Source organism: Aquila chrysaetos, chromosome 2 (assembly GCF_900496995.4).
Source record: "Aquila chrysaetos chrysaetos chromosome 2, bAquChr1.4, whole genome shotgun sequence".
NCBI lineage: Eukaryota > Metazoa > Chordata > Aves > Accipitriformes > Accipitridae > Aquila > Aquila chrysaetos.
Window position 1 is genome coordinate 27248801 of NC_044005.1, and position 25821 is coordinate 27274621.

The following is a 25821-nucleotide window of genomic DNA, read 5'->3' on the forward strand; positions in this document are numbered from 1 at the left end:
GAGCCAGCTGGTTTATGGTTACACAACTGTTCTGCCTGTTGTCCATTTTCCACAAGCCCCCAAGAGCTCTGAGTGTGATTTCCCCCTGTATCTAATGTGAGGATGGTGAGGGACCAGGAGGGGACCGCAGGTAACTGCAGGAGGTCAGGGGACGCTTGTAGGGAGACATTGGTTTTCTCAAGCCCTAATGCTCTCTTTGATGGATACCAGTGTGGCTGTTCATGTGGGAAGCCTTCCAGTGGTTTAAGGGGAGCCAGTCTCACAGCTACTGACGTAGCTGGAGAAGGAATATTGTCTAAAGCAGAAAAACACCCTTTGTACTGGAGTTAGTGTGTGTGTCCCTTCACAGAGAGTTATGCCACTCCAGCTGGGCAGGCAGAGCATGCTGCTCTCCATTTTTCATGTGTTGATAGACCTTTACTGACGCTGGAGCAGAGGACAGGCTGGAGTGAGCAAGGGGCAAGGAGATACACTGCCCTGGGGAGGGACACAGACCCCTCCTTGCTCTGGGAATGCTTTGGAGCTTGAGCTGCAAATTACTGGCCCCCTGGCCTGGAGATGTTTTTTCCACTTAGCACTATCCTTTTCTTTCATAGGGGCCAACCTGACAGAGAAGATTAGGAAGATAAAAATCGTCTTCACACCCACCATCTGCAAACAGACATGCCGGAGCGGGCGCTGCTACAACAGCTGCGAGAAAGGAGACACCACTACTCTCTACAGCCAAGGGGGGCACGACCACGATCCCAAGTCTGGCTTCCGCATCTGTGAGCACCCCGAGGCCCCCAGCCCACCTTCTTGCCTGCTCCCCCACTCTCCTCCTTCTGCCTTTCCTGCCTCTGCAGACTGAGGGCTTGGGGTGCTATAGAGATGGGAGGAGATGGCCTCTCTCAGTGCCTTGGAAAATATCTCCTGGAGTCTTTGGGGCTTACTCCGTCTGTATCTCTGGGGGAGGAAGACAGATCTTGCCTCATTGCTCTCCTTCCTGGGCAAGCAACTTCTGTTTCCATCCCACCCCAGGTAGAGGGGACGCGTGTGTTTGAGTCAGGCCTGCAGCCAAGCCTCCCCACCCCCTCCTTCTCAGAGCCAGCTCACTGCTTTCGTTGGCATCCAGTCTTGGGGCTGACTTTCATCACCTAATTTCCTCCTGTTCTCTCCTTTCACTCACGTGGCAGCCAAGGGAGCTGGCTGCAGGTTGCGAGCTGTTCTTATAAACAGGGCTGCTGAAACCTCTGCTCGCCTTTCAGAGCTGCTGGGATTGCTCATCAGGTCACTGGGATACCCAGCTGTGGGTTGGGCACAGCCTCTTGGAGCAGGACCTGGTGGGACTCGTCCTCTAAAAGCCTCTGTAACTCTCAAATTCTTCTAACACTGAGAGAATGCAAAGTCTGGCTGTTGTGGGCACCAACTGATACGGGGTTCACAGGAGTTTCTGCCTAGATGCCAGTCCAAAGATGTGTTTCCTCGCCCCAAAACTGGTTGCTGGTCTTGAGCAAATGAACTTGGAGCAGATGGGAGCTCATCCCCTGGGGTGAACCTGACAAGCCATCCAGGGATGTGCAGCAGCAGTATCTCATCTCACGCTGAAATGAGTCAGTATGATCTGTCAGGGAATCCCGTGCCTTGCCTGAGTGTTGCTCACACTGAGAGATGCTCTGGGTTGCTCCTAGCATCTGATGAAGCCAGAAAAGACGTGACTTCAGTTTCATCTGTGGATGCTTTTTCCGAGCCTGTGCAGATGAATTGCTCCTGGTTCTTTTGTCCCACTCCACACTTATCCCACTTGAGCTGCTGGCAGGGCCAGGGCTGGCCAGGAGACAGGCTCTGAGGACGTGGCTCTCTGCCCATTCTCTCTGCCTCTCCCGTCCCCACTGAGTTCCCTTCTGGGCTGGGATAAAAACCCTGCCAAGTGGGGAGGGGGCAATGCAGAAGAGAAGGAATTGTGCTGACTTGGCTGCATGCAGCTGCCGGAGCTCCTGCCCCACTCCAAGGGATCCTGCTGTGCCAGCAACACCACCTTGGCCTTGGGGGGCTGCCCCACAGGGCATGGGTGCCCCAGGCTGGCTGTGGTCCCTGGGCCCAAGGGAGGGCTCATTATCTTCAACCCATGACTCCAGTTGAGAGCAGAGCTTGGGGAAGATGGTGGTGCACAGCAGGGACCGCAGGCTGCCTCCAGGCTGCAAGTGCTGACTCCAGCCCGATGCTGGGCCTGGTCCTTGGGCACCATGGGGCTAGTGGTGGCCCAGATCCAGCTGCCTGGCCTCTCCCAGCTGCCCCTTGGCTACAGGCAGTGTCTCAGTTTCTCTGCTAAGCAGACCTCTCTTTGCCTTGCAGACTTCTGCCAGATCCCCTGCCTGAACGGAGGGCGCTGTGTGGGCCGGGACGAGTGCTGGTGCCCCTCCAACTCCACGGGGAAGTTTTGCCATCTGCCAGCTCCCTCTCTGGAAAAGAAGCAAGGAGGGAGAGCCCCAAAGACCCTGGCCAGCAGCTCCGTGAAGCACTCCACCTACACCCTGCCCTTGTCCAACCAGCTGGGTGAGCGTGGCTGGTGGCTCCAAACCCTGCATTCTGCTCTTACTTGGGTGCTCCTCAGATCTTCATTAACAGGCCCGAGGAGGCCACTACCTCCTTATGCTTGCCTTTTCAGGCCAGGTTATGAGAAATGTGGTTTGCCTAGTTTCTGAAGGGCTCAGGTTGCTGGGAAAAGTTTTTGGTAGATTTGTCCTGGTTTTGGGCCAGAGAAGTATTTTCTCTTAGATGCAATCTTCCTCTAGATTTTCTGGTGGGGTCAGTCTACCTCTCCTCCCTTGTTTCCTCTAGATTTCCTGGTGGGGTCAGTCTACCTCTCCTCCCTTATGATTTTGTTGATGACAAGATGCTCTTCGGGTGCCAAATTGTTGCCAGATTGTCACAACCGTGGTATAAACTCATCTTCCAGCTTCCCTAAATCCTTCCCTGGTGAATGTCCACATCAACCATCCTCCAGAAGCCACCGTGCAGATTCACCAGGTGGCCAGGGTGCGGGGTGACACAGAGGTGTCGGAGGAGAACAGCGTGGAGGCAGTCCTGGTGCCTCAGCTGGCCGCCATGCCTTGGTACACCTATACCCACGGGAACGGCAACAGCATTGCCACAGAGAGCAGCCGGCAGCAGCAGAGAGCCCCGGGGCTTCTGGGGAGGTGCTTTCGGGAGGCTCTCCATGGGCAGGTAAGGGGACACCCGTCAAGCTTTGGAGCGTGTGTAGATACATTTCTTGTTGTGGGGTATGGGTGCATTGGGTTTTGGGGCAGGGAGGGTGGCCTTTCATTGCATGAAGCTGTTGAGCATCAGTGTGGACATCACCCAGGTGCCGTGGGCATGGGCAGCAATGTGTTGGTACCTGGGAAGAAAATCCCTTGTTTTGGCCCAACAGGGAGACCTTGCTGCCTTGCCCTGACCAGGCTGTGCCCTGGGGCAGCACAGCCCAGACTTGATGGCTTTCACACACAGTCTCATTTTAAAAGGGTGCCCTATTTATAGCAACATTTACAGCCATGCTCTGTGATTATTGTAGGAAACGTATAAAACATAGGAAAATTCCTTTCTCTCTCAGACGATAAATGAAAGTCTGATTTCCATGGAACGACGCCTTCCTGGGCAGCTCGGTCGGGGCTTGGGAAGCAAATGCACGTGAGGGGCTTTCTCACCCCTGTCCCGCAGTCATCGTAATTTCTTATTTTGTCTTTCCCCATATGTTTCTCTTGCATCATTGGAAAAGCATCGGACATTTTTGGCACCCACAGGAACACCTGTGAGCTCCCCAGAGCAGCTCACGCTGAGCAAGACCCCCCTGGCTGGGCAGCCTGGGACTTGGCCCCCTCCCCAGTGCTCTCCAGCCCTTTCTGGGGGGCTGCTCCCAGATCCCATCCCGTCCTTCAGTCGCTCCCATCCAAGCCGTTTCTAACGGGATACATTCTCAGCCATTCCCTAGTGCAAAAATAAATGAGATCAGACCCTCGGGCTGGAAAAGCCCTGCTCCTCTGTGGGGAGACGACAGCTCTTGGACCCTGGGAGCAGGTGATGATGCATGGAGATGCTAGTGGATGCCTGGAGAGGCTGGAGGAGATGCTCTGGGGAGGGCAAGGTGGGTAGCAGGGGGTACCCTTGCTGTGCCCACACCTCACCCAGCCGGGGTGATGCCGTGCCTGGGAGAGGGCGAGGAGCCTGGCAGGGAGCGCTTGCCTCTCTCCGCTCAGCCACAGCCGAGCCGATCGGTATGCGAGCACTGGGCAGGCAGCCACGCGCGCCTGGACAGGGGCCAGCTCCGGCCTGTGGGCTGCGGCGGCTCTGCTCTAATGGGGAAGCCTGTAATCCAGAGGGCCTTGCGGGAGGGCTGGGGGCGGCAGGAAAGAGAGACTCATTAAGCAGAGGAAGGTGCCTGACCACAAGCTCCCCACTGGGCTGGAGTGGTGCACCCATTTCGCTGGCTAATCAGCCAGGCACGGGGCTGATCCCAGGGCTTTGCCAGGTGATATCATCTCTGGTTCATCTCCTGCTCTGTTTGATGTCCCCTTCCCCTCCGAAGGGTGCATTCGAAGGAGTCTCGTGTTTTTCTCTCTGCTACTGTCTTAAACCGCATCCCCGGTCCCACCACGTCCTGGTGGGGAGCTGTGCTGGGAGGGCCGTGCCAGCCTCTGACCCCCAACCATAGTCCCCCATGCTAGCTCTGCCACTGCTGCACCAGCCAGCCGCAGTGGACAGGCGTGCGTCCCCTCCCTGTCCCACAGAAGCCTGATCCTCTGGTCCTCTCTCCACAGTGCACAAACCCGCTGCCAGGGCTGACCAAGCTGGAGGACTGCTGCGGCAGCGTGGGGCTCTTCTGGGGTGCGGACTGGTGCCTGGCCTGCCCCCCCCGGCCAGGTGAGTACTGCCACTGCCTGGGACGGTGCGAGGGATGGCCTGCACCCTTGGCAAGCAAAAATGGTCAGGCTGCCTCATGCAGCTTGCGGGGCATGGACCAGACCCGCGGGTCCCCTGCCGTGTGGCTCTCCCTTGCCCAAGGCCCTTGGGGATGCGCGGAGAGCCATGCTGGCTGCTGCCCCAGCCCATGCACCAGGGAGAAGCAGTCTGGTTTGGCTGCTGGCCCCGGGCTCGGTGCTTTCTCCCTAAATTGCCCCTGCGAAACCCCGGTGCAGCTGGCGGTTCCCGCCGTGCTAGCCTCACTCAGAGGGAGAAACGGGTAAAGAGTGGCCATGGTTTTAGGAGGTGCAGTTCTAGATCGGTGGAGGAGGCTGCAGACTCGGCCCTATAGAGTTACGGGCTTGCTCTGGGCCCAACATGGGCTTGGCAGGGGCTCTGGAAATAACACTACATCAAACAATTGGCAGGAGCGCACCCGGGGTCCGTTCCAGGGGCACAGGCGTCCAGCTCCGTTTCTGCTGCGCTTGGGAGCCGGACAGACTGATCCAGCAGGAGACGGGGATTCCTCGGCCGCTTCGCTTGGGGTGCTCTGTAACAGGCATAGCCCCTCGTGCCATGGCCCCATCCCATGTTGTGGTGGAGAGGCCATGCTGAAGAACTCCTGGCTGGGGGGAAGCAGCCCCACAGGCACAGTGGCTCCGGCAGCCAGTGCTGACCGGGTCTGGCGCAGGGCAAGGTGCACATGTCCAGTGCAACGCAGGCAGGGAGCTGCTCACCTCTCCCCTGCCTGCCTGCCACCTGTCATCACTGCCTGGCTGCTCATTCACATGCCTTCACTGGATCGAAGGACTAAAGTAAACAGACCCCATGGTCCAGGAGACCTTGACCCCTGAGGAGAGCGGAGGTGTCCAAGGTAGCAGGTTTTGTGCAAGTAAATGTGGTGTTGGCACCTTCTAGCTCTGCCCAGAGACTGTCCTGCTCACACGCACGCTCCCAAGAGCTGTTTGCATCTTGTCCTCCCTTGATTCGGTTCCTCCTCAGCCAGGGGTAGGGCCAGCTGGAGCCAAATTCCTCGCAGTCACAGACGAGGTTGTCAGCATCCTGGAACCCAGCGCAGATCTGGGGAGCTCTGATTGCTGTCATCTTCCCGCCCTGCATGGCTCTGCTGTGGCCCTGGGCCACGCTGCTACCTGCCTGCCCTTGTCCATGTGCCAGCCCCAAGGGAGCCTTGGGCACATGTGGTATGGGGGTGACCACAGGGTCTCCAGGTTCAGCACAAACAAGGAAATGCCCCACACAGGCCTCAGCCCCCTCCTCGTTGTCCCCGACCTTCGCATCCCAAGTCACGGCTTTCTCCTCCCTATCCCACAGCAGTCTCCCCGTTTCTCACCTTGTCTCTCTGTGATCCCCCATTAGGAAGCAGGGGGGCCGCTTAACACTTCAGTTAGGCTGCAGATGGCTGCAAAATTGCTGCAACTCCTTTCTCTTTCTCCATGCCAGGATGCTAGGTATTGCTCGGTGGCCAGAGCTGCAGCAGTGATTTAGATCTTCAGGCTTCAAAACATGTCTGTAATCACAGGCTTCCAAGACATGAAAACAGGCATGAAATACCCCCATGTGCTCCTTGCAGTCAGCCAGCCGGTAGAGCTAATGCACTTAAGAAATGCCTCCTAGCTGCCAGCAGGTCCCACTTCCACAGCTCAGCGTAAGCCCTGTGTCCCAGCAGCAGATGAAACTCAAGGGAGGTTGTCACTGCTGGTCTTCATTGAGTGGACAGATGCTTGTCTGGCTATTTTTTCAGATTAATTCTATGGGGATATGAAAAATGTATCCCCGTGGGTCTTCTGTCTTCCTGTGCCACAAGAAAATCCCATTCTCAGTCCTTCTGGCTTTGGGCAATAAAGTTCCCCCTTGGAGACCAAATGGCTCTTGTTGATTTTGGCAGGAGTTCAGGCTAGTTGAAGGAGCCGTTTTCATCCTCTTTAATCATGTGCAAGTATCTCCCTCCTTTGGCTACCTCTGATTAACTGCCCCATAACCAGCCCCACATGCAGGAGACCACACAGTGCAAGTGAAGGGCGCTCTAAGGTGGGCACTTGATGGAGGCAGCCTAAGAGAGCCCAGCTGTTTTGAAGTGAGAAGCCCAGGTGGCTGGCATAGTTTTCTCCGGTGTGCTGTCTTCACACGTGAGAGATCTTGCCCTAGAGTGGAGCCAGGGAAACAGTCTTTTCTCCATGATCTTGCTACTCTAACAGAGCCATCAAGCACTGTGACCTCTCATTGCCCCGTGCCTCCTCCGCCAGAGCTCCCAGGTCCACGCCTGTCCAGTGTGAAGGCATCGCTCCGCATTGTTCCTGCCTGTCGACCACATCCCACACTCACATTCCTTCTGTCTCCTGGTCTTGCTGGCCTGTGTTGTGCTCACTCAAAGTCACTGGGCTGTAGTTCAGTGACCTGGTGTCTCATGCACAGAGATAACATGTCCCGTGGGTCTTTCCAGCTTTCTTCTTGGCACTGTGGTCTTCACAGAGAACTTCTCCTTGCGCTCGTGTGTCCCGGGGAGGCGTGCACCAGAGCAGACTTGACAGCGCTGGGAATTTAATTCCAGCAACCAGAGACAGAAATGGCAGAAGCTAGTTCAGTGTAAACACTTACAAATGTACAGAAGTGCAGCCAGGCAAGAGCTAGACAAATGGAGATCTTGTTTGGATTGACTGTCTGCCCGAGACACTGATTGTTAGTAGAGTCTGGATACGTCCGGATGTCTCCGTTGACTGCAGCTTTCATGTTTGGTACGTGTTTGTGTGCGGAAAGACATCAGAGAAGAAGAATCGGAGGCAGGCATCCGTCCGAGTGAACCTGCCATGACCAGTCCCTGCTATTTTTTGTGTTTTGCCCAGCATCAGAAAAGCCAAAGCACTTGAATGCTTTGCCTGCATCCTAAAGAGAGCATGTTAAAAGCTGAGTTCAGAATTAAGGTAGGGGTGGGGTTGACCTGGCCAGGACTCTCTGAAGTGGGTGTTACATTAGTTTCAGAGGTTTCCTTAGGCTCTGCTCAGGCTTTTGGCTGTCTGGTTTGCTGCTGGGAGGGTGTATCTTGTTAGGCCCCTTCAGAGAAGTGGGCAGAGAGATGGGTATTCAAGCAGGCTGTAGTAGAAGTCGCTGGGAGTTTGCTGAAAATGGGACCCCCAGGATATGTCAGAGACAGCCCTGGGAGAAGAGGGAGAGCCAAGAGCTTGCTCCATGAGCTGTTGGGGCAAAGGCTGTCACCCAACCCATGAAAGACAGAGATGAGCCACAGGCAGGGGCCTGGAGAGTGGCAGGACACCTGCATGCTGTCGTGCGGCTGCAGTCCTTCAGCTCCGTCTGGAGATGGCTGGATGAAATGTACTGCACTGCAAGATAGGATAAATCAGATGGAGACATCCAATGACCCTCCTGGGTTTTTAGTACTCGGAGGAGGCAGTGGAGCACACACTGAAAGGCTAGAACAGGGAGGTAGGAGCATATGGGAGCTAGAAGGTAAAATGTGGAGAAGACTGACAGTGGGGAAAGGGATTTGGAGGCTGAGGAGGCAGCTGAAGTAGAGACACTTGGTCATGGCTGGGACGAAGCCTAAGGACCAGCAGGGTATTTGAGCAGTGCTGGTGAGGAAGCTGTGCTGAAGCAATGTCCTGTCCCATGGCAAGCTCAGGATGTGGGGTTAGTAGCAGGCACACTGCTGGTCAGAGCTACTCCTGCTTATCTGCCAGACCATATACTATTTTGGGGTATACAGTGGTCTGTGGAGAAGAACATGCTGGAACAAAGTCAAGAGATGGTCCACGTAAACTAAAACCAACAAGACCCAAGCTGCAAGTCGACACATACCCCAGGGCAGGTGTGGATTTGGACACTGGTTTCCCTGAAGCCTTGGCCCTCCTCAGCCATGTGGGGATAAAGGAAACTGGTAGCAGAGAGTTCTGCCCAGAGGGGGTCACAGCCCTCCTCTTCCACCTCCTCCCTGTCCCTGAGACCACACACCTCTGCGACCAGCAGCGCTCCAGGAGAAGCCCATACTAGTGAGGGCACCGTCTCCGGTACTGCCCAGGAGCTACAAGTCTCACCTTTCTGTGTGGGTTTGGGGGACTTTCGGGGTGCAGCAGTAAACCTGCATCTTCCAGGTCCTGATTTTTCAGTGCCCCCTGTCCCTTATTTCAGGCTGCAGTCAGCACCCACTGGTTGTGCTCACTGCAGATCTTTCTGGGCTGCTTTTGCTCCTCCTGCCTATGGGTTTTAACAGCATTAAGAAACAAGTCTTTGAAGGCTATTGTTTTGGTTTTATTCCCACTCCCCGTGTTTTTTCAAGTTTTTTGTCCTAGAGAAAAGTCTGAATTTCACTGGAAAGTTGGATCTTGTAATGTCTGGCTTGGCGTCCACAGCACTCCCCAAACAGACCTCCCACTGCGAGAGGGGTGGCAGCTCACCCATGGAGCCGTAGTCATCAGAAACGCCGAGCAGCTCTGCAAGCCACACGCTCCCCTGCACTGTGCCTGCAGGCATTGAAACAGCCACAGGAAACCCCTTGAAAATCATCCCCTGGTCTGCTCTTGTTGTGATCAGATTGGGGAGGATACAGGAAAAGAACCCTGGAAATATGGGAAGGAGCCTATGGAGGGGGCTGGTTCTGCCACTGCTACACCCATGTGCCACAGGGAGTCTGTCCAGGACAGTGAAGAAGGGCTGGATGTGGGGAAAGAAGCTGAAACCTCTGCAAGGATGTGGCAGTACCACAGACAGCAATGCTTAACCTGGGGAAGTGCAACATTTTCCGGACTGCCTTGTTCTGTAGAGTGCTTGTTTTGCCCATCATTCATCTGCAGCATCATGGTCTTGGCACACAAGAGAACAGTGTTGCAAAAGTGGTTTTTTTTAGGTACAGAGGTATTTTGTCCTAGCTGGAAGACAATGTGGGAGCAGAATGAGGACTCTCTGTTGAAACAACCCCAAAGGCCAACAGTAATTACCAGAGTCTTTTTTTCCTTCAAGCATCTTTTTCACCTTGAAGTTCTTTATTGACCATGAGTAGAGCTGAGGGCTTAGTTTCATATTGCACATCAGCACTGGTGCATGCCCTCCCCACCCCTGCTGCCCTAGCCTTTGTTGGGGCATTGGAGAAAGTCTTGCTGGAACCTGCCTACCACAGACTACCCAGAGGAGAGGAGAGCAGTTGTGACAGATCTGGACTGAAGGATTTGTGTCCTCTCCCTCTTGTCCATTCTGCCCGGGAACTCAGCTTATCCCCACAGCCACAGCCATGGCTGGCATCTTCTTGGCCTGGCATCTCCAATGCCAGTGGCTGGCTGGTACTTCTTGGCCTGGCATCTCCAATACATTTGCTCTCGGGAGACTGCTGTGGGGTCTGAGCTGCTCTGCTCTTCTGCCAGCGAGTTCAGCAGCTGAGGTCCTCTCTCTCTGCAGTGGAGGCTGATCTTCTCTGCTTCACTCTAAACCAGGCTGAGGTTTGACTGGCTCCACCACCCCCACCACTCCAGATGCTATGAGACCACGCGTTCTGGCTCCTTTCATCTCCCACGTGCTAGAAAACGCAGGGCAAGCAGAGACACCACAGCCACCCTCCTGATTGCATGCTCTGTGCCCACTGCGGGCACGGGGAGATGCCTGGGGTCCAGCCCGGATGGGGGTTCTTCTGTGGAGCTGATCTGGGGTCTCCAGAAATGTCTGTAAGTCCTGAAAGTGGCAAAGGAGTTCAGCAAGGCAAGGTTTCTCAGAGAGATAATGCCTTTTGTATGATATATGGAAAGAGTTGAAAGAAATGGGCTAGCTTTCAGCAGCCAAGCATTTCCTCACTTCTCATCTGACTGCAGGCTTGCCTCTTCCCCTTTTAACAGAGTGATATTGGCTGGCCTAATGCAATGTATTATCTCACCCTATAAACCTTGCCTTGCTCAGGCCTTTGTGGCTACCACCAGTAAAAGTGGTTTATTTCCACTTCACCATCAGCCTGAGCTTCTTCATCCCATCTTCAGAGAGTGTTTCGGGAGCCAGGGCCTTTGGGTAAAGCCTGTTCCCCTGGGAAGTGATGGAAAACTAGCCCAGCTGCTTAAAGATCATCTTGCCAGGCTGCAAAATCCCTCTGCCTGATTTCCATGCATTCATTTCCCTTCTTACTCTGCTCTGTTCGAGTATTGTTCTAGCTGGGGACAGAGGTGCTGGTGGGAGTCCTGGGCTGTGGCTGCTTTGTGCTCACCTCCAGCCTGGGTCTGTGAGCTTCTTTGTGTGCACCCGGCACCACTGGGGATGCCTGGTGCCTGCAAAGCTTGTAGAAAGCAGCACCGGGCGGTGGGATGAAGCAGAGCTGGACGGAGTGATGAGGAGAGTCGAGGGGGAGTCCTGGCGTGCAGGTACCTGCTGAGCACGTTGCTTTGGCACAGTGCCTGCGGGGCTGAAGTGCCCAGGAGGCAAAGCTCTGAAATCACACCTTTGAATCAGGAGCCAGAGCTCCCTGCCCTCAGCAAGACTGAAATCCCTCTGTCTGACAGATGCAGCTCAGCTGCTCCATCCCCAGCCTCAGGCTCTGGGAGAACCCCTTTCTGGAGAGAGTATAGATAGACAGACAGGCAGACAGACACAGGAGACTGGGACCCCTCCAGGTGTGGATGCTGACAGATTTCTGCCCTGTCTGATCATCAGATCAGCTTTTTCCCTTTGCTGGGTTCCAGAGGAATAGCCTCCAAAGCCAGTCTCACACTCCTACCAGCTACATGGGAGAGGGGTGGCTGCTGATCCCCTTTGCAGGAAACTCAGGTGTCCTAGACTGGTTTTTCAGGGGTTTTTGGCCATCTCTGCTGTAGTTCGGCAACATCAGAGCTCGTGGAAGGAAATGGTCTTCTGCTCGAGTAACTAAGTACAAAGCTGAGAGTTAATAGCTTACATCCTCCTGCAGCCACACGCTGTCTTCCCTTGTGGCCAGGTCCTGGCAGAAAGAAAGCGGCCTCCATCCAGTACTTCAGAAAGTGTCTTGGTTCCCCTTGGTACAGAGAGATCTGCTCACATTACATTAGTTATTCTTTCCAGGGAACATGGGTTTCTTTGCAAAATTAAGACATTTGTCCGCAGCCTCACAAGTGATTTGCTGCAGTAATGAGCTGCATATTTCTGCAGACTGGAGTCATAGGAGTGCTGAGGTGACATGAGACCTGCACGGTCACCCCCCATCACTAGTATTTTCTGCCTTGCCCTCTCCCCAGCAGCATCTGGCAGAGGGATGCTGCAGGATCTGTTTCTCCACAAAGGCTTTTCAGAGAGTGAGTGGGCTCTGACACATCATCACTGTTTGATCTCCACCATGCTTGGCTCCCCATCGGAGGGCTCGCATACAATGATGCTGCTTCATTTGAGCGTCTGTTATCACATTGTGCAGAGGCTGACAGATGCTTCCAAGCGTCGTTAATGCCTGTTGGGAGCCCCAAGCCCACAGGCTGTGGTGTGGGAGGATCTGGAATCCCACCGGCGTGCTGAGCCTGGAGCCCATGAACCAGAGGTTTCTTTTCCCTTCCCAGAAGGTTGGAAATGTACCCAGAGATTCCCAGTATCACCAGTAACCCCCTTGCCCCTAACATCCAGATATTTGTAAGCACCTCCTGCTTACAGTTCATGATGGGACTGTTGAAGGGGGTGAATAGATTTTTTGTCTTAGTCATTCACCCAGCTGCTGAGGATCTCTCTGCACCCAGAAAACCTTGTAGCTTCATTTAATATACCTGGGGAAAACAGGCTTTCTATTCTCCTTCCTGGTACAGGCTGGTGAACAACTTGTTCTCCCATCTTTTATTTCCCAAGTGCCTTTATCCTAGGAAGCTGCTCCCTAACTTTTGCCTTTCAAGAAGTGTCCTAGAATGGCTTTAAACTGCTTTATAGGGTCAAAGTGTCCAGGACAAAGAGTTATGGACATGCCTCTTCCCTGCCCCCAGTGCACTGTTTGTGTTCTTAACCTTTGCAGGGTCTTCCGACCATCTCCTGCTGCAAGGATGGTCTCAGTTTGTCGCTGGTTCTCAAAAGCTGCAATGCGTTAGGAATCTGCCAGATCCTCAATATAGCTATTGCCATGGAGGGCTTTCCATGTATGACACCAGGGTGTGAGCTACTGATGCCAGGCATGAGGAATTCAAGTGGTAGGAATATGGCTGGACAGTCACTTAGCTGTTACACACACTTCTTGTTTCCAAGTGTATGGTCCAGAAAATTAAAAAGAAACCCCACCCTGGGAAAATCCCATCCAAAGCACCCTTCTTCCTACCCCACCCCATGCTTACTCACTTCCCAACCCATCACCTCCTGATTCCCTTCCCCTTGCTCCAAAATACTGTGCCTAAATTTGACATTCTTGGAATTTATGGGCTACATTTTATTTGCCTTTAAAAAATTTGGAGATTTAATTGTGCGGGTTATAGGCCATTTTGAAAGCCACAAAACTATTTTAAGCAGCAATTTGAAATTTTCTTTGATGAGAGTGATCGGGGCAGGAAATCACATGCAGTAAAAAGGGAGGAAAATGTATTAAACAGGCCCCAGGCTGTTATTTCAGCATTTTGTCAAGGACCTCTGTCATTACTTTAACTCTGATCCCTCTTGTCATGTGTCACCTGGCTATCCAAGCTGGCCTGGGAGGAGCCAAGGTGACACAGTGATAGATATGAAGCACAGGCAGCACCTCAGCACCACACCTGCCAAGCAGCCGAAGACCCTGCTTGGGAAATATGGCTGTTCCCACCTTTCCCTCTGCCATGGGAGTCATTGGAGGCCCATCCGAGGCAGGCCTAGGGACCCTTTCCCCTCCACAAGGAGGACAGAAAGAAGGTAGGATGCTGGTGGCTGCCTCTACTGCCGACGTCCCACACTGTTTGCTTTCTTCCCAGCACATCCTGTGGTTGAGAACGGGCGGGTGGAGTGTCCCCAAGGATACAAGAGGCTGAACCGGAGCCACTGCCAAGGTAAGGATGCTGCTTTCATCTCTCTCTCTCCTTCCTACATCCACTGTCAGAGCTGTAACTACCTACACAAGTAATACAATTATCTAACTCCCTGATATAGATCTGCAAAGAATGCAACTTATAAAAATCTCTGTGCTTTCATCAAGAATGAAAGAAAAACAGGTAACAGTGGACTACATGACTCAGCTGATAAGCATAGTCAGCGCATAGTTGGGCCAGCACAAGAAAACTCACCTGTTAAATCCTGCTGACCCAATAAGGACCTATGTTGCTGCTGTGCTAAGTGTGAGTGTAAAAACATTTCTCCCGTAGTCTGAAGCAACAGAAATTCTGTTGCCTGAAAGCATTTGGGAAGGTTCTCAGCTTGATTAGTTGTTCATTTACAAGTGGGAGAGTGCCATAAAAGTGATTCCTTCTGTTCCGAGTGTGTCACTTGTCCATGCTGCCAGACTGCCCTGCCTGCCCCATGCTGCTGGGGTCTATCCACTTCTCATTCCTGCAGTTCCTCAGCTCCATATGAGGAAGGCGCCATCTCTCCTCTTTTTTCTCTGGTTCATGTTTATTTGGCATCTCTTGGACCCACAGTGCTTGTGTTTTTCCGTGTTCTGACTGAAGTGGAATTTTACGGTTTCCTTCTCGTGATTCATGATAAGCTGAAAGGTGTCATCTTGAAGATGCAGCAGGGAGCCTGGGCCCAGGCCCAGGGCTGGCAATCCAATGACTCATCTCTTTTAGCTGGGACTTTCCACCATGCTTACTTAATTAATGATTCAACCTCCCAACATTGTCCTGGGAGAGAACTTTCAACAATGCAATGGCTTCTATTCTCCTTGTCCTCAGATCTCATCCCTTATGCAGCCACAGACAGTGCTATGGGTATGAGGAGCTACCCGGAGACAATGAATAGGAGTTGGAGGAGCAGAGCAGCTGGAGGGACTCATGTCAGCGAGCAGAGACCTGTAGTGCTTGCTCTGGATTTGCGTTCCCTCTGGAGCAGGGAGAGGCTTAGAGGAGCAGAGGGAGATGGCAATGCGGAGTTGGCCAGGAAGATGTTTTTCAACAGGAAAAAGCATGAACCAGAGATTTGTGCCTCTGTGTGCTCCGTCGTAAGCTGGGCTGGAGGAATACCGTTCTGCAGACACTCTGCTTCCTCAAGGTGCTTTTCCCGTGTCTGCTGTTGCAGTGGGACTTGTGTCAGGAAGCCCAGAACTTCACTTCAGGGTCCAGAGTGAGCGATTTGGCTGATAGACTATGGGAGAGGCTACATGGGACCTTCTCTTGCCAGCCCAGGTAGGAGGGGAGCCGAGGGGCTGGACAAGGGCTGATGGTTCCTGAGGCCATTGGTTCTAAGAGAGGAGTTGAGCTGGGAAGCAGCAGAGCTCTGATTTTGCAGGCTGTCGTCAAAGCACAGATGGTGACTAGAGGAGGGCCCTCACAGAAGCCCACTTTCCTCTGTTCTGTATGGACAGAAAGGGTTGTCTCTGGTGCCTGCCGGCAGAGGAACAAATGTCTCATCTCTGCAAGATCTTCTTTCCTTTCCCTGCTGCACCCCATTGAGCAGGAACAAGGCTGCATGAGTTGAGAGTGTCTGGCAGACCCAGCCAGGGAAGCTCCTGGTGCTGCTGGGACCAGCAGGAAGGATGGCACTGGAAGGGATAATGTGGTTGCTAGACATGAGACAAACCTTGTCTTGGAGGCTCGGTGGTGGGGAGGTGTGCATGCACAGCAGTCACTGCACAGGACACACGCCAGCACCTTGGTGTCCGTATATCCCTGGTGTCTGTACATACTTGGTGTCTGTTGCCGATTCAGGTCCCTTCTGCTCACTAAGCGCCAGGATAAACTAGCCTGCACCTTTCCACCACAGGCTGCCTGACCCAGCGTGGCTGTTTGTAAGGAGCATTGGCAGGCTTCTGTGGGGTGGGAAGAAGCAACTGAGACAGCTTACAGATCTCAGTTTGTGGTCCCTGAGGCCTCTTCTTGTGGGCTAGCCCCGTCCCTGGCATGCTGCAGGGGGTAGGAGTGCGTGGCCTCAAGCGCGCCTGCCTGCTTCTGTTCCCCGTGGGGATTTCCACTGCGGGTGGGTCCTCTGCTGCCAGTGGAATAGAGGGGGTTGGACTGAGGCCGGGATGTGGCCCTGTTTTAAATTAAGCTCATAAAGCCTACCCCTTGGTACTTGTTTGTTTTGTGCTCTCATTACTCTAATCCCTTCAATCCCTTCGGTTATGTGAAGGCCAAACGCTTCATCCAGTTGGTGTGTCAGAGCAACACAGCGTTCCAACCGTGCCCGGGGAGTGACAGGGATGAGCCCCAAGGCTCCTCCAGAGAGCCCAAGCCTCTTCTCTGAGTGGGTTTCCCAGTACATTTGGGGTCTGGCCATTGGTTGTTCTCATGAAGTCTGTCCTGTGCTTGGTATGGAGCAGGAAACCATTACATTATGCAGCCAAATCCTACTCTTCCCTGGCCTGCTGCACAACCCTGTAGCGTTGGTACTTCCAATTCACTGAACATCATGGTCTGGTCTTGATGGCCGCTGTGTGTCTCAACCATGTATGGGGCAGCTGGTGTGGTGAATGGGGCAGTTTAAGAGCACAGGACTGGGGAGGACCTCTCAGATCCTTAAATCTGAACTCCAGCTGTCATAGCTGGCTGTGTGACACCCCACTTCCACCAAGCAGTGATGCTTCAGCTCTGAGGAATGAGGTAGTGCTGTGAAAGCCATTCCTGAGCCTAGCTGTTCTCAGTCAGGCTCTTCCAGTATCTGCATTTTTCCAAGTGTCCCAGCACCCCACCTCTGCACCCCTTCCATCTTGAGAGTCTGTAGAGCACCACTGGGTGCTCTCAGGGCACCTGAGGTCTTACCAGGGCCTTGTACATTGGCATTGGGACTGCCCTATGTGTGTTTGTGGAAAAGTGTTTGTGATGCTGCCTAGCATCATGTTGGCATTTCTTGGTCTTGGCAGCTTGCAGCTGTCCTGTGAGCAGCGAGTGTGCCCAGGTCCCTCTCACTGCCTGCTCCCACCTCTTAGCTTGTAGTATATGTTCCTGTGATTTGTCCTGAGGTGGTGTTGAGGTTCATCCCGCTCCTGCCACTCCGTGCTCCCATCCAGCTCTTCCTGCACAGCTTGTGCCTCCTGACACAGCACATTTCATCAGCACGCTGACTTTTCTGGGCCAAGCTCTTTAGTGAAGATATAAAGCTACATCAATCCATGAGGAGGGCTTCCTCCTCATTCTCCACCATGAAAGTTGCCCTCAGCTCCCCTTTATGCACCTTTTGCCAATCCCTGTCTTCTCCGGCTTAGCTCATACATTCCCACATGGTGCTGCTGTAGGAAAGGCTTTACTGCAGGCCAAATGGGTGAGCCTGACAGTGTTTCCCTGGGATAAGCCCACCTCCCTTCCTGAAGACTGTGTCTGATGCGTGCTGAGTCAGGGGCAGAGGCAGAGCTTGAGGCAGGGCTTGAGCTTGGCTCAACCTGTTCCTGGAAGAAGACACCAGCGCAGCCTGGCCCACCATCCCTCCACCTCCGGAGGAGATCAGTCACTGTCATCCCCGTGTGCTGGCACTGAGTTTCTTAGCAAGGATACTCCGTGGATGACAGCTCTACACGAGCAGGACCAGGGATCAGGTGAAAGGACAGGACTCACCAGTCCAGGCTTGCAAACAACAACCGTGATGGCCGTAAGAGTGAGCCTGCTGGGGTGGCTCGCCGTAGGGCCCACATCTGTTTTCCATGAGGACCGTGAAGCAGAGCAGTCATTCACAAGCCATCCCTCCAGCTGCAGCAAGCGAGCTCTGCACTGCAGATGTGGGACTGCTGTCACTGTGGAGGTCCCCACCGCACTGCTTGGTGCGGAGGCTGCCTCAGACACCAGCCTGGCTGAGACCCCCTTGGTCCGCGCCACCTGAATAGGAGGCACGGGGTAGGGGGTTCAGTTCACCCTCAGCTTCCTCACATCTCACCAGGCTCTCTCCTGTCTGCAGATATCAACGAGTGCTTGATGCAGGGCCTGTGCAAAGATGCCTGAGTGTGTGAACACCCGCGGCAGCTTCCGCTGCACCTGCAAGCCTGGCACCATGCTGGACCCGTCCCGTAGCCATTGCATCTGTAAGTGCTCCAGGGAACCCCTCAGTTTGGGAAGGGGCCTGAGAAGGACCCCACGGCTGAATGAAGGCTGCAGCATGCTTCACGTCTCTTGCAAGTGCGGTCGAGTTACTCTATCCTGCGCTTGTGTGCAGGATAGGTCCCCATGCCTCGGGCCCGCTTCATTCATTGTTCTTCTCCAGGGACATCTCATGGCCCCTCTGGAGCCTGGAGGGGACATGCCTGTGGTGCGGCAGCACAGGACAGAGCCTTCTGGGTTGAGAGCTCCCACAGGAGCTGGATTTGCTTGGGGCTGGCGCTGCTAGGGGGATGGCCTGATGGCTGAAGGCCAGGGGATGTTCTGGCAAGAGGATGGGGCAGCCCTTGGGACAGGCTGGGAGGCATGGGCAGAGAAGGGCCCGAGGGGGAGAGACTGAGTGACTCCCATTCTCTCTTTGGAGAGCATAGAGCTTGACCTCTGGCACTAACCCTGCCATTGTGTTTCAGCGGACAAAGCAGTGTCGATGGAGCAGGGGCTGTGCTACCGCTCTGCAGCCGGAGGCGTGTGCTCCTTTCCTCTCTCCCACCACATCACCCAGCAGATCTGCTGCTGCAGCCGCGTTGGCAAGGGCTGGGGGAAGAACTGCGAGGAGTGCCCTGTGCCTGGCTCAGGTGAGATGTGCCTGCTTCGGCTTTGCCTGCTCTGGCTAGACTGGGGTTTTGGCTTGCCTGAACTTGCTGCCACGCAGACAGCTGCAGGACCCAGAGCTGAACGGTGCAAATGCTGGCCTGTGAGATGGGTACAGCAGCCCAGGAAGCAGACCTGGGTAATACTGGGAAGACAGAGAAATCCCTGATGGGAAACCACTCTGTACCAGAGGGAGAGCACAGCCACGTCTGTGCCTGGCTTTGCTCAACAGCCTTTTTGTCTCTCGTACATCTTCTGCTGGGATGAAAGTCAGGTGAGGATGAGTTTGGCATATCTCAGTATGGGGTAGGGTGGAGGGGAAAGCACTGAAATCCTCAGGGCTGGGAAAAGTTTTCAGGTGGTTTGTGCAGAGCATCTTGAGCAATGTGCAAAGTGCTCAGTGCCGAGGTTCTAGGAGTTCACTTTTATCTGCTCCCTTGCTCATCTTGGACCTTCCTGTGGCATGATCCCTTCCTAGCAGTACTGACCCAGGGGAGGGATTTCAGTTTTGGTGTCTAGGAGTACCAGCCAGTGCCTGTTAGAAAGCCACCCTGCCCTGTAAGCAGATTCCTTCTGCTCGAAGCATCCACCCACTGCAGCCCAGATGTGTTTCTGTAAGGATTTAACCCTTAGAAATCTCCAGAAAATGATAGGATGGGAGAAACTGGTACCTGCATTCACATATATGCCTGTCCATCTTCACTCCTTTCTTGCACTCGTCCCACTATCATGTCTGGGTGTGGTAAGCCAGGTGATCCCTGCACCAGCCTCTTCTCTCCAACCTCTGCCTTCTAAAGCTTTGATTTGATTTTCCCTCGCAGAAGCCTTCAAGGAGATTTGCCCAGCAGGACATGGCTATACCTACTCCAGCTCTGATATCCGCCTATTGATGAGGAAGGCAGAGGCAGAAGAGCTGCCCCTCAGCTTGGAAGAGCAAGGGGAGAGCAGCAACTGGACTTTGGACTGGGTAGCAAGGAGACAGCAACTGCAGGACAGCCTGCGTGGGAGCGTCCTGGAGGCATTCCCCCACCCTGGCACCTCGGCAGGAGAGGGTAGTGTGGGGTCTACTGCTTAAAGCTGCTCCATCTGGGCCCCTAGCAAGGGTGGGCAAATTCCCAGGTCCTGCCATGCCCCCATGGATGGACTTCTAGCTGATAAGAACTTTCTATATCTTCATGAATACGCAAGGTGTTCTTCAGCCCTACTAGTGTTCCCGGGGCATGAGACACCATGTCTTCAAGCCTTTGGAGAAGAGGTTGAGTGTTTCAGGCTCCTGCAACCGCATCTTTGCAGTTGGTGCTGGCTGGCCAGGCTGCCTCCACTGGGACCTCAGGTCTGCGTGGCAGCCCTGGCACTGCAGTCCTTGGGCTTTTGTCCAGCCTAGCTGGAGGGAAGTGTGACCAGCTGCTTGTGCCAGCACCTGCTGGAGTGGAAGCTCCTGGGGTCTGCACATTGCCAGGAGAGGAGTCTGGGTGTGTTGGCTTTGGGAACAAGCTCTTGCAGAGGAGCATGAGGGACTGAGTGGCAGTGTCTTAGAGGTGGGGTGAAGTTAGGGCAGCCAGGGTTTTAAGGAGGATGCCTGCCTGCCTTGTCTCTACTCACCATGCACTGTTTCACTTTCCAGGTGAAGTTTCTCCTGCTGCGCAGGTGAGTAAGGTTTGTCTTGCTATATCTGGGTGCATCCATGGTAGGGGATGTCATGCAAATAGGTGACAGGGAGGTGTGAAATGTGGTCAGAGAGAGCACTAAAGAGAGCAGGTAGCTGCTGCCAGAGGGAAGAGAGTGTGAACTGCAAACTCTATCACCCTGGCTTAGTTGCCATGGCTGAAGGCACTGTGCCACGTGCCTGCTTGGCCCTTGCTAAGAGGCCATTAGCTCAAACCAACAGGTGCTGAGGGCTCTGCTGCAGTAGTTCATGGTCAGCGTTGTCTCCAGCTGGCATTTGCTGGGGCTGGGCTAGCAGCCCAGGCTGAGGCTGGAGCTGGCTGAGGTGTGGGTGCTCACTCCCTGCTGTCAGCCTGGCCTGGCTGTAGAGCTAATGAGCGGCAGGGGAAGGGCAACTGCTGCAGTCAGCTTGGGGTCTGCTCCTCTCATGAAGCCCAGTGTCATGTCCAAGCCCAGCTCGCAGGCAGGTCTCCCTGTGCTCATGTGGGTGCAGCAGAAACTCCACTGGAGCAGTTGGCGCGGCTGTCTCCCACACTGGCTGTGTGAATTCATCCTGTCTGATGGGAGCAGCCTGGGGACTGATTCTCTGCCAGGCTCTCCTGGGGCTGGGTTTCTTTATTGAGTCTCACTTGAAAAATGTGTGTCTCTTGATCCCTGCTGTCGGTAGAAGTTGGGCCATATCTCTCCTGAGCATCTCTGTGCCCCCTTGCTATAGCAGCCCAGCCCTCAGAACGTACTTGCAACCTCTCTGAGAGAGGGGACAGCACTGCCATTGTCATTGCTTCATAGACATGAAGTGACTTGCCCAAGGACACATGAGAAATCTCAAGACAGGGCAGAAATTTGAACCAGAGCTTCCAAATCTGAAGCAGAGCTCGTCTGGGATGTATATTGCTCAGCCATCTGTTTTCTTCATCCATTGTGGAAAGATCCTTGGAGCAGAGACCCAGGTTGTGCTCCAACACCTCCTTTGGCAGCCATGGGTTTGCCAGGAGGGGATGTTGAGAAAGAGCGTCTAGCACCAAGCACCCTTCTAGTAGGTAGTGCTCTTGAGGCAGGTTGAAGCAGTGGCTGTCCTCAGCCCTCCAGAGCTGCCAGTGACAGTGGCAGTATTTACCGTGCCTGGATGCCCTTCCTGGCCATCTTGTGGAGGTGCCTGCCCAGTAGCAGTGCCCTGGGTCTCACCTGCACGGCATGCTGGCACAGCCCCTCTGTGGGCAGCCCGCCGGGCATGGCTGGGAGCTGTTTTGCTCAGGACAGAGGGGCCCTGCCAGCTGCACCCAGATGTGGCAGCTTCTCCTCCCAGGATGGTGTCTTGGGGAGCAAGAGGAGCCAGGAGGTGGGTGGGAAAATGTCTCAGGGATGCTGCATCCCAGCTACATGCACAGGAATAGAGGCAGTCCTATGTGTCTGTCCCTCAGGGCGCTGCTGATGCCACCGCAGAGCCCGCCACGCGCAGAGGTGAGCGCCCGGCTGGCGGGAGGGCAGGGTGGTCATGGGGAAGAGGATGGGGCAGTGAGGAGGGAGGAGAGTGGGAAGGCTGGGAGCTGCCTCATCTGCACAGTAGCCCCTGGTGCTGGGTAGGATGGGCTCCTGGCTGGGCTGGCTGCGGGACAGTGTGGGGGACCAACGCCACACTGGGGTGGCTGACGTGGGGCCATAGGGATGCGGGGAGGTGGAGCAGGCTGTGTTAAATAACAAGATGATGAGGTTGCTGCAGCCACCCTGTGGCCCCTTTCCATATGCTCTCTCGGGGCTGTGGATGTGGGGACACCCAGCACAGGTAAACCTTGGGTGGGCACCTCTGCCTGGGATTGGGGTCTGGACCTCACCTCTCTTCTTCCTCAGCGGAGGAAGATGAGTCCTGGCGCAGTCGTCCCCAGCCTGGCTCCACTACCACCTGGGATGCTGCTGCTCCAACACAGATGCCAGCGCTGGGCTCAGGTGTGTGTCCACCGCTCTCAGAGATTTCCCTTCTCTCTCTGCCTAGCACTGTCGGGAAATTATGCCCTAAGCTCAGCCCAGGGGCTCTCTCCCTTCCCCAGCCTGCTTGTCGTCCCACATGCTTCCCTTGACTTCCCAAAGAAAAGTCCCTGCCCTACCGCCTTGGGGTGTTGTCCCAGCCTGGTCCCGGGTGCTGCCAGCCAGGGAAAGCCGGCCAGCCGTGGGGAGGCACGAGGGCGATCCTGTACGGGGAGCAAAATGTTTGGCTTTCTGGGTCCTTCCCCACCTGCAGCTGACTTGCCCGGCGCAGCAGTGGCTGCCAGGCGAGGGGGATCACGCGCCTGCTCCGGTGGCTTTGGCCCCGTTCCCCCGCGGCGCAAGCTGACTCATCGGGAAGGGGGAGCGCAAGGGGAGGCATGTGGCTCCCGGGGCGGCTTGTTTACAGCGCTGGAAACAAGGGCACTGTTGTTCCAGGGTTGCTTAAGTGTCTGGGAGCGAGGCCCCTGCCCTCCGCTGGGGGCTGGAGCACCTTGGGGAGCAGGCCTGGCAGAGGCACCTTGCTGAGGAATGCATCTTCCTCAATAGCCTTTTGTTTGGGGTTGGGTTGGCCCCCCTGGCTGGCTCAGTGCCGAGGGGTGTGCCGTGCCCCGCTGCCCCCCCACTGCCGCCTGCGTCCCGCTTAGCAGGGTGGCGGTGGGGGGAGCCCTGCTGTCACCCCAAAAGGAGCCCCCTTACAGGTGCCAGGCTCTGCTGCCAGTCCTCCAAGGCATGGGGCTGGCAGGCGTCCTCACCACCCTTTTGTGGGGCCGGGGCACAGGTGAGCAGTGCAGGGGACTGCGGCATCCCAGCTGGGCTCAGGCTGGAGGAGGTGGCAAGGTCTGCTGTGTCCTCCCTGCAGCCCTGTGGGTGCAGGCTGCCTGAAGACATAGAGCTCAGCATCGCTCTCTAAGAAGGGGAAAAGCAGCCTCCCTCCTGGTGGTGCTGGGGAAACAAGGCAGATGCCAGACTCAGTGCACCCTTTTGGTTCTGCCCCCAACCCCATGCTCTCTCCTCCCAGGGTTCGGCAGCTGTGCCTCTTCACCCCTCTCCTGCGGAGCCGGCACTTGCGTGCTTACCCCGGAGGGATACAGATGCTTGTGCCACCCCGGCTATACGTTGGACCCCAGCCGCCTCCACTGCATCGGTAGGTTGGCACCTCCTCTGCCTGCCGGGCTTCGATGGACCATCCGGTCCTTCAGGGTCCTGGGGAAAGGTTTTCTGGCAGCTCTGCTGAGCCCCTGCCCACCTGCTGCACCGCGGGGCTGGCAGGGGTCTGGCAGGCAGCTGCAGGTGGTGACTGCCTGTCTTCCTTCCTTGCCTGTGCACAGATGAAGATGAGTGCCTGAAAGATCCTTGTGCTGGAAAAGGTCGCTGCATCAATAGTGTGGGCTCCTATTTGTGCCTCTGCTACTCTGGGTACATCCTGGCTGTCTCAGAAGGCAAGCAGAGCTGTGAGGGTAAGTAGCGTCCGCCTGGCACAGGGCTGCCACCTCTTCGGGGTGCCTGCCACCCTCATGCTCTCTCATGCCTGTGCACACACACAAGCACTCATGTACACAGTGCACACACACATACACACCTGCACACCCTCCCTCCCTGCAGGCCTGCCCACAGACAGCCTGATCCATGGGGATCACCCTCTCCTGCTCGCTCAGGGACAGGACCTTGCCCATGATGATCTGGGCAGGAGCTTGCGATGCCAGCCCTGATCACTGCTTCATGGCAAAGGGGGTGCTAAGACAGATGGGGGATGGAGGAGAGCCTGGGCACGGGTCCCCTAGGCAGAACACTGCAGGTGGAGCAGCTCCTCTCCTGCACCCAGCCTTCCACATGCTGGAGGGGGAAGACTTAAGGACTGTCTTCCTGTCTGTTGCCAGATCGAGATGAGTGTGAGCAGCCCTCTACCTGCCGGGGACAGCGATGCATCAACACCCCCGGCTCCTACCGCTGCGAGTGCAAGGAGGGCTTTGCCATGGGTCCCAGAGGACAGTGTGAAGGTGAAGCTTGCTGCTCCCTGTTCCCCTGCCCCTCCTATGCACCCTGTGCATGGCTGAACACCTTCTTTCCTCACCGCTCCATGTCTCCTCCTGGAAGGGAGGAAGGACCCCCCCCAAGTCTGTCTGCCCTGTACTCTCCCTGAGGGCTGTCTGTCCTCTCCTCTGCCTGCAGGAGGGACAGGCTTTCCTGGGCAGAGAGGGGAGTTCTCCCAAGATCCTCTCCCACCTCCCCAGGGAGATCCCCCATGACCAGTCCATGCCAGGTTCCCATTCTGGGAGGAGATGCCCATCCATTTTCCTGCTACTTTTCCTCTGTCACCAGACCCTCGTGCTGGCAAGTGGACAGCAGGGAGAGCAGGCTGCAGAGACTCAGGCCACCTGTCCCCACAGCATCCCACTCACATGGCATGACCTGGGCCCTTGAGAGCATTCGACCTTGTGAACATACAATGTGCCTGATCAAAGATCCCCCTTTCTCAGTAGGTCATCTCCAACAGAGAGTGGGAGACTATTTCAGGAGGCAGTATGGGAAATGGGGCATGCACAGAATGCTGCTCCCCCCGCATGGCCTCCAGAAAGCACTTGCCTTAAGGGCTTGCTGAGCTGGAGGCTGCATCCTAATCATAGTTATGAAGGTCCCAGGTGAAACAGCCCTGCACAAATGTTCTCTGATCCCCTTCTCTGCTCATGCACATTCCTGGCCTTGGCAACACCCTGCGGCAGTAAGTTTCGCTGCTGGATTATGTCAGCCCTCAGGTGTGGGTGTAGGATCCTGAGTGGTAAGTGGGACTATAAGAAGTGTTGCCCAAGACCTGGCAAACTTGTCTCACTTCCTCTTGGGCATCGCTGTCCTCCTGAGGGGGAGTCTGAGGATCCAGCTGGCATCCTGGAGAAGGCTGCACTTTTCACCTTTGGGAGCCTGAAAGGAGTGTGTTTCTTGGCAGATGTCAACGAGTGCGTGGATCCCAGCCCTTGCCGCAGTGGGAAGTGTGTCAATACGCTGGGCTCCTACAAGTGTGTCAGCTGTGGGGATGGCTACCGGCCCAGGAATGGGAGATGTATTGGTGAGGAGCTTGGGCTGTCTCTGGGCAGCACCCTCACCCCCCACAGAAGTGCTCCCTGCAAGTCTCAGAAGGAGCAGGGGCACAGGCAGCACCCTTCTCCCACGGGCAGCCAGCCTGCATGGCCAGGGCACAGCACCCTCGTGGCTTGGGTGGTGGGGACGGCCCTGAGCACCCTCCCATGCCATGTTGGCCTCTGCTGTGTCACGCAGACGTGGACGAGTGCCTTGCGGAGGGGACTTGTGCTCATGGACGGTGTGTCAACCTGGACGGCTCCTTCCGCTGTTCCTGCTACCAGGGCTATGAGGTGGCAACTGATGGGAAGAGCTGCCAAGGTACCGGGGGGCTGTGGGTCCAGACCCTCTGAAGTGTCACACACCCAATCCAGAGGTTTCCCTAGGCTCTTCCTGAGCGCTTGGCTCTGCCTGAGTCCTGGCCACCATGTTG

General features: G+C 55.4%; 1 protein-coding gene across 1 annotated transcript in view; it reads left to right on the forward strand.

The window, feature by feature from the left end:
• The window catches only part of LTBP2 (latent transforming growth factor beta binding protein 2), a 74473-nt gene that overhangs the window by 34947 nt on the left and 13705 nt on the right, over positions 1 to 25821 (forward strand). The window contains 17 exon segments of the mRNA XM_030004248.2: positions 597 to 767; positions 2335 to 2535; positions 2939 to 3207; positions 4797 to 4899; positions 13818 to 13892; positions 17881 to 17921; positions 17923 to 18004; positions 18488 to 18652; positions 19490 to 19720; positions 20293 to 20315; positions 21755 to 21794; positions 22182 to 22277; positions 23335 to 23460; positions 23645 to 23773; positions 24194 to 24313; positions 25258 to 25377; positions 25587 to 25709. Coding sequence (XP_029860108.1) covers positions 597 to 767; positions 2335 to 2535; positions 2939 to 3207; positions 4797 to 4899; positions 13818 to 13892; positions 17881 to 17921; positions 17923 to 18004; positions 18488 to 18652; positions 19490 to 19720; positions 20293 to 20315; positions 21755 to 21794; positions 22182 to 22277; positions 23335 to 23460; positions 23645 to 23773; positions 24194 to 24313; positions 25258 to 25377; positions 25587 to 25709 — 2115 coding nt within the window.